The sequence below is a fragment of the Malurus melanocephalus genome, unplaced genomic scaffold (genome assembly GCF_030028575.1).
Source record: "Malurus melanocephalus ecotype Western Australia unplaced genomic scaffold, MMel_1.1 scaffold_320, whole genome shotgun sequence".
NCBI lineage: Eukaryota > Metazoa > Chordata > Aves > Passeriformes > Maluridae > Malurus > Malurus melanocephalus.
This window is the reverse complement of record NW_026623552.1, coordinates 507,597-526,659: the sequence shown is the minus strand read 5'-3', so window position 1 is coordinate 526,659 and position 19,063 is coordinate 507,597. Positions and strand designations below refer to the sequence as shown.

The 19,063-nt window shown below is 44.9% G+C and overlaps 1 protein-coding gene across 1 annotated transcript in view; it reads right to left on the bottom strand.

Moving 5' to 3' along the window:
- The window catches only part of EVL (Enah/Vasp-like), a 143,524-nt gene extending 124,467 nt beyond the window's left edge, over positions 1-19,057 (bottom strand). Inside the window, exon 1 of the mRNA XM_057377619.1 lies at positions 19,023-19,057. Coding sequence (XP_057233602.1) covers positions 19,023-19,027 — 5 coding nt within the window. The 5' untranslated portion in view covers positions 19,028-19,057. The remainder of the gene's footprint in view (positions 1-19,022) is intronic.
- Between the last annotated feature and the right edge of the window lie 6 nt (positions 19,058-19,063).

Genomic DNA, 19,063 nt, shown 5'->3' with positions numbered 1-19,063 from the left:
ATCCATGGCATTACACCATCTGGTTTGAACTCCCTGCACCAAGGGAGGTACCTGGGCCTTCCCACCTGACCCTGAGTGAATATAAATCCAACAGAAGGTTTTCTGGGGATTTTTCTCCATTGCCTCTTTGGGCTTACTGCCACCACCTCCTGCAGGAATCAGTCTGCAACCCTCACTTTGGCCAACAAACATCAAGAATAAACCAACCAAGCCTCATTATGAGGCCTGTGGGTCATGAGATCATTCTACTCTTATACTTTCTTTCTCTTTCTTATGCATTTTCTAAAGTGATTTTTTTTTCCTTCCTATTGCTAGAGATAACCAACCAACAACCAAAGTGGGTACATACCTGTTTTCCTATGCAACCAAGTAGTTCTACAATAAACTCCACATATGTGTATTTACAAACACCGACTATTCGGTGCCATTTCCTTCTAATCCACCCCAAGGGATCTATTTACAAGAACCTGGGTTATCCTTGCCTTCTAGGGTGGRTTGGAACACTTACACCTCTGCACTCTCCAGTTAAATGGTAGGATGTGGATAAGAGGAAAATGGGGTTTAGTTTTATACTGCTGCTTCTCTTCTATCCAACACATTGCACTGGATAAAACTCCATGGGTAAAATGAATTTATTGAGCATGCTCTCTGCAGCACAAGATCACAGCACTCAGGTCTTAGGAGCTATTGGCTTACAGGGATTTCACATACACATCATATCAAAACTCAGATCAGATCAAGGCCTGGAAATTCACCTGGAAACACAGAATTATAGAATGTTTTGGGTTGAAAAGGACCTTAAAATATCAGCTCATTCCAACCCGTGCACTGGGCAGGGACACCTTCCACTGTAGTTGTTCCAAGGTTGTTCCAAGCCCATCCAACCTTTCCTTGAACATTTCCAGGGATGGGGCAGCCACAGCTTGTTTGGGCAACTTGTGCCAGGACCTCACCACCATCATAGTAAAGAATTTCTTCCTAATATCTAAAGGTCCCTTTCTCAGTTTCAGTTCATTCCCCTTTGGCCTGTCACTATGAGCCCTCTGTAAGAAGTCCCTCTCCAGCTCTGGTAGCCCCTTTAGGTACTGGAAGGCTGCTCCATGTGGGGCTTATCCAGTGTAATGTGCTGCTGGTAGAGAATCTGCCAAAACTGAGCTGCATTGCTGTCACATCAAGATGTTTTCTGCCCCTACTTCCTGCAAAAAAAAACCTCAAAAATAAACAAACAAAAAAAAAGACCAAAGTTTTTTTTTCCCTTGTAAATGATGCAACAGATGTTAGAATACATATATGCAGGAATTATTCACACAACTGTGGAATTCTTTGTTCAGAAGCAGCTTCTGACAGCAGCACCAGACCTGAGCTGTGGCAATTTCAGAACATTTTGTCACTCCCAGGAGAACGCACAAAGGTCTGATTCCTCCAAGGCTTCATTTCAGCCTAGCACTTACCAGCACTTCTACACCCAAACCCAAATGACCTCGCAGGCAGGAGGGAGTTGCCAGGGTGTGGTGCCACTGGAGCTGTGCTTCTACCCAGAGGCAGGTGACACCACTGTCACACTGACTGGCTCTGGCCTACCCTGCACTAAATCTTGACTCCAGCAAGGCTTTTGACATCTCATCATCATAGACACATTCACCACTGTGCAAAAATACACAGTGGAGGAGTAAAGAAGACTTCTCTTAGAAGTGACAAGAGGCAACAGGYACAAATTTTGAAATACAAGGAATTCGATTCAGAAATAAGAAGAAATTTTTCTACCATAAATGGTCAAACATTGGCAAAGATTGCCTAGAAAAGTTGGCATCACCATCTTGGGAGATATTCAAAACTCAGTGGGAGAAGGTCCTGAGCAGGGGTTGGACTCGATGATGTCCAGATGTCCTTGCCAAGCTCCACATCTCCGTGGCCCTGTGAGCAGGACCTCCCCATCCCTTGGGCCCACAACAGTTTGCTCCTGAAGTGTCTGGCTGCTACAGCAGCTGCTCCACAAGCAACATCAGGTCACTCCCACAACCCCTTCCCTTTGTGACAGCTCCTCTGGAATTTACTTATGGAATACGCCTGCTCCCTGAGGAAAGCACACATGGGGGAGGGAGATTATACATCACCTTTAACGAGAGCCACTGACGCAGTCAGACCACAATGCTGAGACTYCTTGCTGCCTGCTTCCCTCAGGGCTGGAGAAAAGCTAGGGGTGGCCACAAGTATATTCTACAACCCAGGAGACACCTCAGGGGCCCTTTCTCTGAAATGCACGTGGCCTGGCCATGCTGACCACTGCAGAGGGTCAATGGACACGTGCCAGCCTGACCAATTGCTTTGCAGAGCAAAAGTGAGACCAAATATTTTTGTGACAGATCCAGCAAGAAATGTTTTCTGATATTCTATGGCAAATCAAAACCAAAGCAGGAAGCTTATGTTGCAAAGTATTGTTTGGAATATCATGTTTCTATCCTCATCTGTTCTTCATATAAAGACCACAGGTTGAAAACCTGATGTTTTATTTTGTTTTGTTTTTTTTAAGAACCTGAGAAATACCACAGCTCCTGCTTTTCACTGCACCTTCTGGACTCATTGGAGAGGGTCCACTGGCTTATTCAGTGAAACAGTATTTAACAATATTTAACAGTATTTATTGACAATTTAATTAAAAGATGTGTCAAAATGAATGCAAAAATACCTTTTTAACATAAGTTGCAGGTTACACTTTAGAATCAAATGCATGAAAATTACAAAAACAGCATCACGGCAAAAGCCTTTATACATTCCATGAACCTGGGCAGCATTTAGAACCCACATCACCTGAACATTATCACTTCTCCAGTTTCCAGTGGTAACAGGGATGAGATTCAATTTCCTAATGAAAGGAGAAGCACTAACAGTAATGAAAAAGCAAAACTGACAGAGACCCCAAGTTTGGAGCACTTTGTTTTGTGTTCTATAACCAGCATTTTCCATGCATCTCCTAATCTTCCTGTATCTTCTCTAATAAGATAAGTTACTGATGAAGTCTGAATTCTCATTTTGGCTCTGCCACCCCCCCCCAGACCTCTGCTCAATGCACAAACTGAACTAGGGAGGCCTTAAACAAACATAACCCTTTACTGTGACCTGTCCCAGCAGCCCTAAGCCCTGGCCACCCACCACTTGTGTTCAAGACCCATCCAGAAGATGCCAGGACAGTTTGGGAGGGAGGGCAGAGCAGGAGGTCACACACAGACACGACCTGCCCAGCTGTAATTGYATGGTCTGTCATTTCTCAATGGAATTATCCCATTTTCTCACTCTGTCTTTATAAAAATTGCCTGCTTAGCCTGTCCCACCCTGATTAACCACCTGTGGTAGAGTCTGTAGGGTTTTTACAGCCAAGYAAGGAGCAGGGGTACAAACGGCCCTACAGTACCATGAATCAAGCTCAGCACAACACCAGTTCCCTCCCTGCCTTTGCAGAGGGGGCCCTTTCCATCCTTTAGGCTACACCAAGAGGCAAKCCATGCAGAACACATCCAATCTGTCCCACAAGCAGGTCACAGCCTTGGGAAAAGCAATGGCCTACCCTTCTGGCCATCCCAAAACTGCACAAAGGAGGTATCCAGGAAAGGTCAGAAGGGGAAATCAGGAGTGGGTTTTGCAATCACAGCCATCTGGCTCTAGTTCCACAACTCATATTTGTACACCAAACCCCACAGCAAACTGCAGCAAACAAAAGCTTTCCCTCCCAGCAGAGCTCACAGCTGAAACATTCATATTCCTCCTGCCATGCTGCCCAGCAATGCTTGGGGTYCAAATCCAGGGGTCCAAGGGTGTGTGCAGTGTCTGGCAACCAGCTGGGCTCTGGTCATGGCCATCAGTCACACATCCAGCCCTTGGACACTCCAGATCCTTGGAAATGGAACTGGGCACCAATTCAGCTCACACARCTGACTACAAGTATTAAATATTTATTCACGAGTCAAATCCTCCTTCCCTCATCTTTGGAGGGAAAGAGGTGAGCATGACCTGTCCTTTAACATGAGATACATTTGTCTTTTTGARTATGAATGACTTCCTGAAGCAAATGGCTCAGGTCATCCCAGACAAACATCCTACTGAAATCCCAGCTTAGCTAATTCCTAATGAATGAAGCTGCAGAGGAACCAGTGCATCCCAATGGCCTTGAAAGGGACGGCAGCAGTAGCAAGGCTCTGGAAACCAATTCACAAAGACTCATAAAATGAGAAATTATCACAAAACTCCAAATACTATCCAAAACTCATTCCCTTTGCTCCTGAAATTCCTTCTAAGTTTCCAGCCACAGACCAGAATCCCTACTCTTCAACATTTTTAACTCACATTTCTCTCTAGAGCCCAGCCCATCAGCCTCACATTCCYAGATGCATTGCCCACATTGGCTGCAAATTCCTCAGGCTCTCTGAAGTTTCACAAATCTTCCTTTCCCATCCACTGCCACGGGCACTGCCCTTTTTGCTACCTCAGGTCACAATATTAGGTGACATTAGTGCTGTGCTGGGTTGTTTCTGCTGCAGGCACTTTGCCCTCCCTCTGCCTGTTGTCCAAAGACACACCAGCACCAGCCCAAAATCCCCTCTGTCACTGCAGTAGGGCTGGGGACAGAGCCTGTGCAGYTCCCTCCCCACCTCCTCAGGAACAGAAAGGCACTGGGCAGAGCAGAAAAAGCTGAAATGTGTGTTGGGCACACATTTCACAGTTCGAGCACAGGAATGGCAAGAACAGGTCAAGGGAAACCCGATGAGGATGTTGGAAGAGAGGATCCATATCCTGGGAAGGGGTATTTTGCAGCCTTTGTAGGAAGCAAAATCTGAAGGATTCACACCAGTCACACAAGCAGACTGTGCTGACCCTCTTCCCCTTTACTTCCCCAAAAACTATAATTATTTAAGAGTATTGTTGATGCTGGGGGGTGTCCTCTCTGGTATCTGTGTTGTGACAGATCCATGTGGCTTCTTCATCATTGTGCCCCAGGTCTCCACCATCAGTGTGGCCTGAAGGCCCTTTTTCCTTCAGAATTCACTAAATTGTGCAGCTTAAGTCTCTGAAGTAATTTCATATTCCACCCCTGTATCATATGGACAGGGGATTCAGAAGCAGCCACAGTGATTTTTAGGTTAKAATCACACTTTCTTCTCTAATTCCTCTTTTTCTTTCAGCTACCTCTTCTGAAACTCTTCCAAATGCTGCTGTGATAATCTTCTCTCTCTCTTTCTCCCCAAACAAATCCAARTCTAAAATGCTTCTGTCTCTGACACTCTCCCTTCAGTTTATTATTTATCTTTATTGTGCAGGCTCTTTTATCCCACCACAGTTCTCAAGGCRTTAGGAACATAAAGAAAATGTTCCCAAGGAGTGTAAGGATCAAAAGTGTGATGTCAGACCAGATTATTCCTAAACAATCCCACACTTACATAAACAGAAGGCAGCACTCCACAAAAGAGTAGTGAGAAATAAAAAGGATGTAGAGAAGTAATTATGATATAAACATATATGAGTTTGCTTAGGAATATTGAAATACCAGGAATTTTTTATTTTATCTTTGAAAACCTGCTTTTTCTCTACATACTTTGGGCAAGAGAGGTCAAACRGGGTCTTTGGCCTCTTTTGACCAATTTATTGGTTTCTTCTCAAGCAAATAATCCTTGGAAGGTGTAAAAAAGACACACAACACTTGCAAACTATCACTGCACAAACCCAGGAGATTCCTCACTGAAGAACTGTATAAAAAAACTGTCACAGAGCCAAAATATTCTCTTGTGACAGCCAAGCCTCTTGCAACTTCCCAAATAAGGCCATGACTTTAAAGAGTATGTCTTTTCAAAGCCTCATTGATTTTCCTTGCCTGGTGAAGAAGCAGCACATTGTTTGTGTGTCTGGGTGTGCTGATACTCACACAGGAGGAGACGGGCACAGCTCAGCGGTTTCAAAGCCTGGTTTCCAGACAGAATGAACCAAATAATCCCAGGAAGCTTCTGGAGGCTGGCAGCACTGCTTTGGCCACTATTTGGGAGCGATTCCTGGTGCAAACTGAAACCAGAAGGTGTGARGATGCGAACAGGAGCAGCCAGCATTTCCTCTGGGGATAGACCTCAAGTGAATTTTGAAGTGCAATGTTGTATTCCACCCCGTTTTCCAAAGTTCAGGGGCTTYTGCATCAAAGTTAGGACATGTTTTGGGTAATTTCTCTACTTTTCACTTATCAGTTTACTTATATTCAGARAAAGAAAAAAGAAGTTATGGAATTTGATCATCTTTGCTGTATCTAGCTCATATTTACCATCCACTCTTCTCCTCAAGCCTCTCCAATATTTTCAACTTGGCAAATTGTTGAAAATGGTCAGGTGCTTCAGTTCAAGTTTTACCCTTGAATCACAGCACTATTTGTCACAATCCTTTGAAAACAAAGTCAATACTTACAAAATACTCTACATAAAGACTTGCAGGTCTCAGCCWCTCCTGCTACCCCATCTTCACAACTATGGTGTGTCCATTCCCTCAATAATCATACAGCAAAAAACACAGAATGTCAAGGCCACTGACAGAAATGGAAGAAAAGCAGTCAGAAAGTGGGTCAGTAGAGCTTGTGTGTATTGAGGGCATGAGCTGCTCAGGTGATGCTGCTCAGAAGCCTCWCACTGTACTACTGAGGCACGAAGGAGACAAACAGCCAGAGGGAGAGTACAAGCCAAAGCCAAGCAATTTGTCACAGTTGTACTTAAACACCAAGAAAGTCAAATTTGGTGGTGTGTGGCTTTAAACAACACCAGCAAAGCTCATTTCTTCTGTCTGTGTAGAAGAGAGAGGGTGGATGGAGGGTGTCTCTTGCACAAAGGGCTGCCCTGAGGTGAATTCCCCACCCTGCTCACACATTCACACTCCCCTSTGGAGCACCTCCCCTGTGGAGCACCACGCAGCCACAAATCAGGTGAAAAGATGAGTAAAACAACAGAAAACTGATGAATTTCCTTTGCCTGGATTAACAAATTGACAACACATCCCACAACAAAATACTCATGCCTTGCCACACCAGGAGGGCGGTGGGAAGGTCCTTCTAGAGCCAAGGGGGAAAAAACAAACAATTACAGCAGTTTAGGCATAACTAATAAAATGTCCTGTAAGGTTTATCTGCATGAGAAAACTCTAGAAAGGTAATCTGAATTAACATTTCTGTAATGAATCAAACCACATTAGATCCCTACAGACACACTCATTATTAATTAAATGAACCCTATTTCATATTTAGTATCATTTACTTTGATGTGAATTAAGTTTAATCAAATTAAGGTCACTTGAATRCTGAATCAGATAATATATACAATGGTTTAATTTAGTTTACCTAATTTACTTTATGTTCATATTTTAGGTGATTTAGATTAGTTTTCCTTCAAAACCTTGTTCAGACAGCTTTAGAATAGAGAGAGAGACAGCAAAAACCTGAGGAGAAGCTGGAAAAATTTTCCCCCAAATCAACAGTTTTGAGCTGTGAATGAATTAACCCCCCAGGAAAGGGGTACTTGAGGCTGTGCACCCCTCTGAGGACACACTGCCAGGGTTGCTGCATGCTCATTCYCCATGAAAGCTCTCCCCTGTCTCTGTCCTCACTAAAGTTCCTCCGGTGCCCAGAGGCTGGAGAGAAAATCAGRCCCTGCAAGTCTTTGCTTCATCCTCCTGCACTGCAACAGCTGAACAGATGTTGATGGGCCATGAGAAATGCATGTCCTGAAGGAAAATGAGACAATCCTCAAGGAAGCTGAAGCATTTGATGTGGTTATTTTTTAAATAGCAGGTCACGAAAATATTTGACATGTTTTGTACCRTTGGGAAAACACAGCAGTTATCAAAGGTCTTGTTTGTAGCAAAATAACAAAAAATCATAAAAGCCTGCTTCTTTAGGCAGACACGTTAAATTGAGTTGCCATGTTTATTCACAGTTTAAGGTCTTCTCATTTTGCTTACCCTGCTCCAACACTTAAAAAGTCACCACTGAGTCTTCTAGCAAACTCCATTCATTCCTCTAATGTGACTATGCTTTTTACCATTAAAGAGATTTTTCAGTATACACAGATGTGTAGACAAATGCACTCTGTCGTATTTAGGGCACTAGTCATCTAATATTTTCTGTGATGCAGGTACCATCTGTGAAACTGAACTGCAGTTCAGACCTATCATACTGAGATGGGTGTTGGGGAATCAGAGATGGAAATTGATATTAGATTATAATCCCACTGCATTCAAATAGAAGATGAGGGCTCTAGCAAGGTCAGGCTTAACCTTTAATACCCAGGCATACCTTTAAATGTTTTTTTTTTTATGAAACCTTTAGCTTTGTTGTTTGTTTTGCAGTGTCGAATCAGGATTATCATCTTTTAAGGGTCACAAAAGGTGTCCAAACCTCTGAAGCAAAAGGATGATGAAGAGACCCTGATAGCAACAACAGATGACAGCTGGTATCAGGGTGCARCTAAGGTTGCAGTGACAGACTTTGACCAAAGTGACAAAGAGATCAGAGGCTGGAGACCACAGAAAGCATTCCTGAGTGAGGAAAAAGGACTATTGTTTTAGCAATTTAGCATGGAAATCCTTAGTAAACCCCTGGGTTAATCAGACCATGCAGTGATCCAAATGCGAGCTCCTGCGAGGGTGAAATCACCGCTGCCAGGAGGGTCAGACACGGAGCATCATTTCCACTTGGGCTGCCCTGCTGCCTTGTGGGGCATCACAGCCTGCTCTGCCACTCCCACTGGCGTGGWGCTGACAGGCATTTACACAGCTCTGTGGGGAACTGATTCAGGAGAAGGAGCCAGTGGAACCTGGGAGAACTGACTAAACCAGAGCCGGGCACAATTCGGGACAGCGGTAACAGCGGAACGCGCACGGGAGGCGTTCACCCCGCACACCTCTGAACGCACCTCATGCCTTTAGAAATGTCCTTGTGTGCACTTAGTGCTCTTACCAACTTGTTTCCCCATTCCCTAGCTTGCTGGCTCAGTGTCCCCTCTGCTATTTCTGTAACATTCTCATATTTAATACCATGAAATTTTAAAATAGCATGCTGGCTCAGGTTTTTTGAGACCCTGCAAAGGGTTGCAGTCATGCAGTTCCAGCACTATTTTTGTTTAGCAAGCCAGGACAGAAGAGACAAGCAGGCACCCTGCAGCTCACCCTTGGGCAACATCTTGAGGGCCATAAAATGAGGAGACGTTCCCTGGGGGTCAAATAAACAAGCCCTGGTGGATCCCCCAATAAGACACACACACTCCTCAGCTACRTTAAAACACTCTGACCATCTTTCTGCTCCCTTCTTATTTCCATTTTTGTTTGTGAACCCCTGAAAGGGAAGGGCCSACCTCATCTGCCTCACTCGGATGGCTCTGGCAGCCCAGCCCTCCACACTGTTTCCCAGCAAACCTGCTCCTTGTAGCACCTGCCTGCCACCTCTGCTCCCCCAAGGGCTGGGGYTGTTTTTGACTGACTGACAGGTCTTCAGGCAATAATGTTCTTTGGGGGCAGGGGGAAGATATTGTATACAAGATGTTAATATTCCTATTTGTATACWCTAAAAGTGAGGCCTTCCATACAGAGGACAGGAATCAGGGAGCTTTCRTCTCCCTTCCTAAAAGCCACAAATTTCCCCTGCTGAGCTCTGCCCTCAAATGAAGAARAGAGCCTTCCCTGCTCCATCAGACCCCAACCCCTTCAATACTTGCACATATACTTACATTTATTACGGTCAGTGGTCTCATCACAACRGCCATTAGGCTCACAAACATCAAGGATGCTGCTCCCAGTAATAAGGTCAAGAATGTGCACAAGTCTTTTCAAGATTAGGGCCGTAATGCCACAGCATCAGCCGGCTTTCTTCCAGCCTCCAGCATTAGATGAGGGCAGCTGAAATCCCCAAGGATGGAGGCTGATGGCTCCAGGCTGACTTGCAGATAGAGGCAAATGCCTCTGGACTGCTCCTGGGTGTGTGAGGAGCCAGACATCCCTGGGAATCAGCAGCCCTCAGCACCCAGAGGCAGCTGTGAGTGATTCCACGTGCTGAGAACCAACCCCAGACAGTTCAGTGCCAATTAAAACAAATAAAAACAACGCCAAGAGGCAGCAGGTCAGGCTCAGYGGGGATCCCTCACAACACAGGGCTACCAGAGCAACCTGAGCCAGTGTCACGAGTTACAGAGGGTCACTTTGGCAGCAGCTGGCAAAGCAGCACCTCTGATGGACAGCACTGCACGGGCCAAAGCGTCATGGAGAGATGGAACTCCTCRTTCTACCTGCTCACACATGGTTCTTACACCAGACAAGCAAAACAATTAACAGGGACAGATAAAGGACATTCTATCAAACACACAGGTGAAATGAACATATAAGTCCATATTTTCTCTCTTCCCCTTATTGAACAGTCAAAGAAATTAATTCCCTGAGAAGGCTGCTTTATCTGGATGATTCAACCCTTACTTCTCAACATAACAGCTGTGGGATCAAAAACTGACTTACATTCACCTAGGTGATGTATTTAGCTAATTAGATGAAAGATTAGCATGCAAATGTGTTGCAGCACTCAACACTAATTCATGACGGAGTCATAATATTAAAGTTACCTCATTCTGTCAAAATATACTCGTCCAGTATTTCTCTCATTTTAAATCACAAATCCTTTTCAAGAAGAAATTCACAGATTATCTSAAATCCCAGTACTGTTTGGCAGGTGGGAACTAGAGTGACAGACAAAACAGAGCCATGTAATAAAATGATGATTTTCGTATCAAAAGTATTTTAAGTGTGTAATAAGAACAGTAAGGAGCTAATGGGAATAGGTACATGCATACAAACTGCAAGGAATATGTGCACATGGGGATGATTTTAACTGCCTTGTTTCTGATTTTTAAAATTCTCGTAGGCATTTTTTGATTCCTCTTTTGATGTCCTCTGGACCGCAAACCATGAATTGAGTAGCGCCAGTCTGTTCAGTRCTGAAGACATTTTCCAACCCATCCAGCACACAAGTAACAGACATTTCCACTTACAGCTTTTAYACTTGAATTTACTCATTTAAGCCACCCTTTCATCACGAGCATTCCGCAGCCCTGGGTGTGTTCAGCCGTTCCTGTTGCCCACAAGCACACACCCTGGAACACCGCTGCAGCCAAGCTCCTGAACCGTGAGCAGCTGTGCAAAGAAAACCCTTCAGCRTGCAATTAAAGGGATTATGGTGGCCACGGCCCTGCTCCCTGTTAATGCCATTTCACTGCATTTTCTAGATCTCCTCATTACTGAGGGAGGGGCTTACTGACGAGGGATAAAGGACGGAAGCAACACACATGCTGAATAAGAAGCAGCGAATGATGGGAATGGGAAAAGCAGAAGGGGGAGGAAGGAATGAATGGATGGCAATGCACAGTGAACTTTGCTGTAATGCTTAGCATTTATTATAAATACAATTGTCATCCTCAGAAATGCTTTTTGAACAGAGACCCCAATCTGGCAAAGCAAGGACCTCAACAGGACAAAACTTAAGCCTTAAATCCTGTGCTAGACTGAGACCCAGCTACTTAATCATCTTAATTCCCTCTCAGGTAAGTATTGTCATCCTCCAGCAGATAAAGTGGTGATGCCAAAAAGGTAAAGAGATTTAGCAGCTGCAGACCAGCTGAGGAAGCACAGCAYGCCTGCACCATGGAGCTCACCCCAACAAGGAGTGACCAGCCTTGCTGCAGAAACACAAACTCCTGGAGCATCTCCCTGTGCCTGCACCCATAGCACGCTACGAGTCATAGTACCACACAGCTTTCTTTTCTTTTTTTTTTTTTCTTTTTTACTTTTTTTTTTTCCACAGAAAAAGATGTCTATCCATCCTGACACCTCTGTGAAGCTGAAGAAAGACAGAAATAAAACCGTGAGATCTCAAGTTGCAGGAATGACACCTACTGCCTGGGAAATGAACTGCTCACCTAAATGAGATGGAACTCAGTGGCTTCCACAGAACAAACCAGCATGTGGACATGGGCCAGAAATGTGTGCTCACAGCCCAGAAAGCCAACTGAATCCTGGGCTGCATCAAGAAAAAGTTGGCCAGCAGGCAGAGGGAGGTGATTCTGCCTCTCTACTCTGCTCTGGTGAGAACTGAGTGAGACTTGCAGTGCTGCATGCAGCTCTGGATCCATCCTGTCCCCAGCACAGGAAGGACAGGGACCTGTTGGAGTGGGTCCAGAGGGGGCCAATGATCAGCAGGCTGGAGCACCTCTCTGGTGAAGAAGGGCTGAGGGAGTTGCCTGGAGAATAAAAGGCTCCAGGGAGATCTTAAAGCACCTTTCAATACTTAAGGCGGGGGTTATAAGATGGAGACTTTTACCTGGACTGTGGTGAGAAGGGGCAAAGGTTTAAAGCTGGAAGAATGCCCTGGATGGGGCTTKGAGAAACMTTGTCTAGTGGAAGGATCCCAATCCATGGTAGGAGTTTGGACTACACGATTTCTAAAGTCACTTCCAACCCAAACCATTTGTGATTCYATAAAACAGCYCCAATGCTGACTGAGAGGGTGATCACATGAAAACTCACAGGAAATTCAGTCAGGGAGAGGGATTCTATGATTTAAGAAAGGTGTTTAATTCCTGGTAAATGGTGCACATAACTCAGGGYGGGTAAAAACACCTCCACCATGAACTCAGGTGAAAAAACAACATTTTTTCACAAGAAACATGGTTAATARTTAGAAAATGCTCATCCATATCAACAGCTAGGCTACACAGTTCGTACCTCAAAGCAATAGGGAGCCTGCAGTGGGAGGGTCTGCAGAGCATGAGAGGAAGAACAGGAGCAGCAYCTCAGTAAAAGAAGTATTTTAATTTTTAGTAATAGCATTCCTGAAGAAATGGTTGCTGAAGCATTTCTGGTGGAGCACTGACACAACTTTTCAGCTTCCAGCTTTCTCCTACCTTACATATACACCCTTTGCATCTGGAAAGTGTGAATTKTCTTTTCTTCTGTCCTTCTATGTAAAAACTTCATGACCCAGCTCACCCTATCAAACCACCAGTGGCTCAACTGGCACAGCTGAGGGGAACAAGAATGGCAGCTCAGAAGAAATATATAAACTTATATAAACTAACAGTGAACTTGAAACAAATGTAAGGCTTGAATGCCTGCATCAAGAGGGAAAGTCAAAAGTTTCTGGCAGCCATATGTCTCTTTAGGACTGGGAAATATCCAGTGAAATGTAAAGCTTCACTGGCTGTTGTGGTATTACAGAATGGCACTTTGGATAGTCAGAAATATGAAGGTTTCCAGGCTCAAATTTTTGGTAAGGACTTGGCCACTCTGTCTCCTCCAATTAATAAAGACAGACATTCTTAGTGCTTCTACAGCTCTCAAACAATGAATAGTTTTGGAAAGACTGTCAATGATAKTCTAAGCATTTGCTCAATGCAAAAATGCAAAGTCTCACAGGAAGACRAATTCTGCAGTGTTAAATAAACCAGAAATGGGGGTAAGAGAAATAATGAAACTGTTTTCAGTGTCACTAGAACGGGACTGAAGCACACTTTGAGTRTTACTGGGTGATGTGCACACACCCAAGAGCCAGAGCTGCACTGGGAGAATGTGCTGGATGGACCATGAGGTTTCTACAGCACAAGGCAGAGATGTCTCAACAGCCCAGGCTCTGGGAAACAGCTTGCCCTTACACTGCAAAGCTTGCCGTGGGCTAATTAGCCAGGAACAAGGTAGATCAACCCCAGCAAGGCTGTGTGCTGCCATGACTTGCATCCTGGGGCCCTCCTGGCAGCCTGTCTGGAGGTCTGGTGTCTTCTCCCTGGGTGGCTGCTCTGTGACAGGGACAGGGGCTTTCTGGTGCACCCACTGAGTGTGCCGTGGTGGTTTTCCATCACCTCCCCTCATTAGAGCACATCAGATCAAAAAGCAGATGAAATGGAAGCCTTAGGTAGGTGACTGTGGATTTAATCTGCCTGAGGACAAACAATGGGCTGAGACGAAGAAACGGTGGCACAGCCACTCCAYGTCTCCTCCCCGCTCCTGAGAACCTGAGCCCGGGCCACAAGGCTGAGMAAAATGAGGGGAAGCACTGTGGATCCCTAGAGTTCTGCAATGGCTGCGAAGAAACAGAAAATACGTGGGGGAAATACCAATATATAGCTGGAGCACCTTTTGCTGCTTACCTACTGCAGTGAGGGACAATACCAAAACACCAGTGAGCATTTTTTTTAATGTAAATAGAGTGGATGAGATGATACAACGGTTCTGATTCTGCAAAGAATCCTGAAATATTCATAATGACCTTCTCAGATAAAGAAAACCTTTGGCTCATTCAACTTATTTTATTTCAAATCYGTAATTATTAGGATTGAAAATTAGTTATAATTAATTTCATTTTGGCAGCAGCTTTAGAAATATTTTCTGAAGAGGTTCCATACTGCTCCTCCCACAGTGCTCAGAACTGAGCAAAACTATGACATGGCAAGAAAAAGGAAAGAAATCGCAAAACTGCTGACTGGCAAGATTTGGGAAATTATTTGAAATGGAAGTTTGGTAAGATTTGGTACGATTTTTATGATTTCTTACAAGAAATACAAATATTTAAAAAGTAAAATACTTCAAAAGAGAAAAGTACYGTAGTTCCCAAAGATGCACCCAGCCAAGTGCAGAGACAGACTGTGCCAACACCTTTAATTGTGACCCACTCCTAATGAAGCTGTTCTGCATTAGGGTGTTTGTTGTTTGACATGATCTGAATGACCCAGGAACGGACAGAAGGGATTCACCACAAAACCTCACAACATTGAGTCAAACAGACCTGTGCACCTCTGAAAGGCAGAGCCTTTCAGCCTTGGTTACACCACTACAAAAATATAAGACAAAATACCGCAAAAATGAGGGAATGCATGAAAATATGCCCAGGGTCTATGCTTTATTTTAGAGACAGGGAAATGAGGTAAAGGTGTATAGAATAACAGTATGAAAGAGGCCCAGCTGGCCTGCCTGTTCCACRACCTGACACTCAGGGTACACTGACGGCAACCCAGCACTGCCTGTTCCCAATGAGACACCTCTGCTGCCTTTACATGGCCATGGCCAGCGCGGTTCAACCTTCAGCTGAGGTCCAAAATCTGCTGACAGYGAGTTTGTCTGCAGCTAGAGCTTACCTAGCCCTCTAAAGATCAAGGCTGAGCCAACAAAAGCGGTTTTCTGTCAGCAGCACAGTGCCCACACTTGGGATTTTGCTGACCAAACCATGACAGGCAAAGGGCTGGGCGTTTTCCTGTTGAGTGATGCTGGCAGAGCTGCACAGCACAGGTTTGGCTTGAAAGGCTCAAACCTAAACATGTCCAAAGGTGGGGCTGGGCAGCGGGGTCTGACAGCTCCCAGCTGACCCCACAACCACACACACCACGATGCCACAGCACGCAGCAGGGGTCAGAACACAGCAGGACAGAGCCTGCAAATGAAACAAAAATCTGCTAAGTTACAGGCATATTGCTCCAGCTCAGAAATCAATTACTAAGTGACAAGGTTAAATGATATTTTATAGACAACTTGATTTTATTGTCCATCTCAGGGCGTGCTCCTGCTTTTCTACTGGAAACTGAGCTACAAAGTCCACTAGTCCAGTGGAGCTGGTAACCCCAATCTCAATGACATTATAAATAAAAACATGTTCTTTCTTTTTTTTTTTTTTTTTTTTTTTTTTACAGATGGAAACAGAAATAGTAACGAGTGAAAAGCTAGAAAATTACACTGTATACATACAACTCCAGTTACCCTCCATGCAAACTGAAAGCATTGGCGAGACTCTTGAATTACCTCATGAACTGCTTCATTAATAGAAAGTGTGGAGGACACTGAAATGTTTGATACACTGTGTTTATTGGTATAAAGGAAACATCTTTGCTTGCTTGTGTTGAAAACAAAAGGGTTAAGAAGAATGATGTGTATACCTTCCTATTATCAAAACAGCTTTGTACTAAGAATATTCAGTCCTCTTCTTCACTTTGCTTCATCCATTTAAATTAGAGCTAAACACAACGGKTTTTTTTGGATTTCCAGTTGGTAGCTATGCAAAAACATCTGAACAAAAAGGTTGACTTTATCTAAACATTCAGGTGCCCAGTGACACTGCTTTCCCCCATAACTTCTSTGCTGAACTCATTACTCTGGATTAAAGCACGAGTTACCACAAAATAGTATGGAGGTACAGTTTAATCTGAATAATCTTATTTACAGGCTGGTTCCATTTCTGGATATTCACTGTATGTTCTGTTTATAAAAAACCTAAGTGCTTAAAGTGAGAGGCTTCCCCCCTCAGGACCACAGCACAGAGAGCCAATGTACACTCACCACAGCCATGGCAAAGAGAGATGGACTATTTCAGGGATAAATCCAAAAACTATATCTGGATTTTATTTTTAAGAATAGAGGCCACCGAAACACAGATGCCTTATAAACTGCAGGTATGACTAAGAAATGAGAGGTTACACCTCTGTTGACAGGATGTAAAAATTTTATTTTCATCTACAGTGATATTCATAGACATTTTCCCAAACATGAGCTAATTCTATTACTTACAAGAATAAATGAATATCTGCTGTCAAACAACCTCTACATTTATTGTACTAAAGCAGTACTCTGCACTTTAACATTTTCCACCCAGGGATCCCAATCCATTTTTGAGACAGAACATCTATTACAATGTTTCATTACTAAGGTGTGTGGTACACCCTCTATTCACACACTTCATACCATTGAAGTGAAGACATAAAGAATTATCAAAAAATGGAAACCATCACATAAATGTAATAGCGCAAAGAAYAGCACTGTAATCTATTCACCACAAAAAGCGATATAAATAAAACACACATGGCTAAGCAAATGTTTCAAGGAGGTTTTTATTAAATTATTATATAGCCTGCCAGGGTATTTTGGAATTTTACAGTCTGTATTTATTAAACAAGAATTGTTATTGGAAAAGGTTTCAGGTGATTTACAGACATATATCTACTGACAAATACAACCTATTCAGTAATGTATATGCGAGGGAAAAAATCAGAAAAGGAAACCTTTAAACACAGGAATCCATTAAAAAACCCCAACAAAATAATAATGTACATTAAGTATTAAAGTAATATTTATAAGAAAAGACTGCCTTAAGTGTGGCACACCTGCAGATGCCAAGTGTCACGTGGGGAAAGCAGGAAAGGGCAGCTGCACAAGGACATGCCCTGCAGCACACACAGACCAGCTCTGGCCAACCCACCTGGACCACAGGCAGCCTGGAGTTTGRTGTGCAGCCCCTCCATCACTGTCAAAAGGGAGGATATGGGGAAGTTCTGGAGCCTGTCCTGGAGTTAAGCTGCTTTTTCCTTCCAAAATGCCCAGTGGCTCACCTCCTCTGAGAATGCCCTAGCTCTCACAGTGRGGATTACTTTGGATGTGTTATGATACCCTAATTCACCCCAACACCCAAATGTCTTGGTGGATCTCTCTGCCCTGCTCCTCCCTCTTCCAACAAAATGCACAACCACCAACTGCGGAAGTTCAAGTGGAGCAGAACATCTTCCATGGGAGAAACCCGAAACTGTCCCAGCCTTTCCAATCTGCCAATGGTGCCTCCTTGGGGTGAAAGCGGTGCTCATGGGTCAGTAAGCCAGCTTTCCTTCTTCATGGGGAAAGAGCTCTTGCAACCCTTCTTCATGGGGCAAGAGTCCCCCCAACTGGGCTGCTGAGGAGGGAGCAAGGGAAAACTTCCCTGTCATCTGCTGTGGTTGATGCCTTATTCCCAGAGGTCTCTGACTCGCATCCTGATCACACCAGGTGACACTGATGCAGACACACCTTTTGTGTGGAGCCCAGAGATGCACGACCACCACACATGTGACATAGCAGCTTTGTGTGCTTCTGGGCCTCCCCAAGAATGCCATTTTAAGCAAGTGAAGAAAATTAATGGTAATGCAAATGGCTAAGAAAATCGATGCAGCTCCAAGTCTTCTACACACATGATAGCGCCAGGAGCAAATGCTACTGAAAACGCAGGCAAAGGCTTTTTTGGACTCCCACTGTACTCGCTAGGAGCAATGCCAACCTTGMAATTCAGGAATCAGGCACCACAGAAAGATAGCTGGCTTCAAACTGTTATTTCCATTTTTAAGGTTTCCCAAAGCAGTTTTACTTTGYTAAAGATAATAATTAAGTGGAAAAAATCACTAGTATTAAAGATGAATCAGGGGCTGGGTTGCTTCGAGATACTGACAGCTCAAGCGAACTTGATTAAATGAGGAAATCGGGTTGGCGGGGCTTTTTTGCCCTTCCTGTTCACAACTGATAAACTGACCTCGTGAAAACTACCAGCTGTAGCACCGACTGCCTGGGGAGAGGGAGACTCCGGGAGATCCGGCATGACCCATGCTGGATGCTCTTGAGAAATATCCCATCTCCGCTTCTCCGGTGAACTCCCCGTTCCCTTCCCCGCACACCGCTCTCCCCGCCCGGGATTCTTCGCCCYGGGAGGGTCTCGCCGTCCCCCCGGGCTGCACGGCCCGGCACCACCGGGCAGCAGCAGGGCACGGCATCACCGGGCGCATCCCAGTGTCAGGGCACGGCAGCACTGGGCAGGATTCCCGGCTGAAGGACACGGCAGCACCCGGCACATCCCAGCATTAGAGCACGGCAGCGCCGGGCAGATCCCTGCTGCACACCGCGGCACTATTTCACAGGCGCTTACAGCCTTTTGTAACCGCGAGATAATCTGTCAGATGGACTTAGGCACTGACAGTCAAACATGCCAAAAACGTCACCACCCACTCGTACTATCCATCCGGTGAAGGACTAGGAAGCGCCGCATTGCTTAACCTCTCCTCCGCCTTCCCCTCGCACAGGAAATCCCCACCCCCACGGCGTGACACCGTCGCGGGGGACCCGCGGTTCCCGCACCCCTCTGGCGGGGGCTCTGCGGGCGCTGTGCCCGCGGCGCTCGGCGCATCCCCGCCCGCACTCACCTCATCTTCCCGGCGGGGCGCGGCGGCGGCCGGAGCCGGAG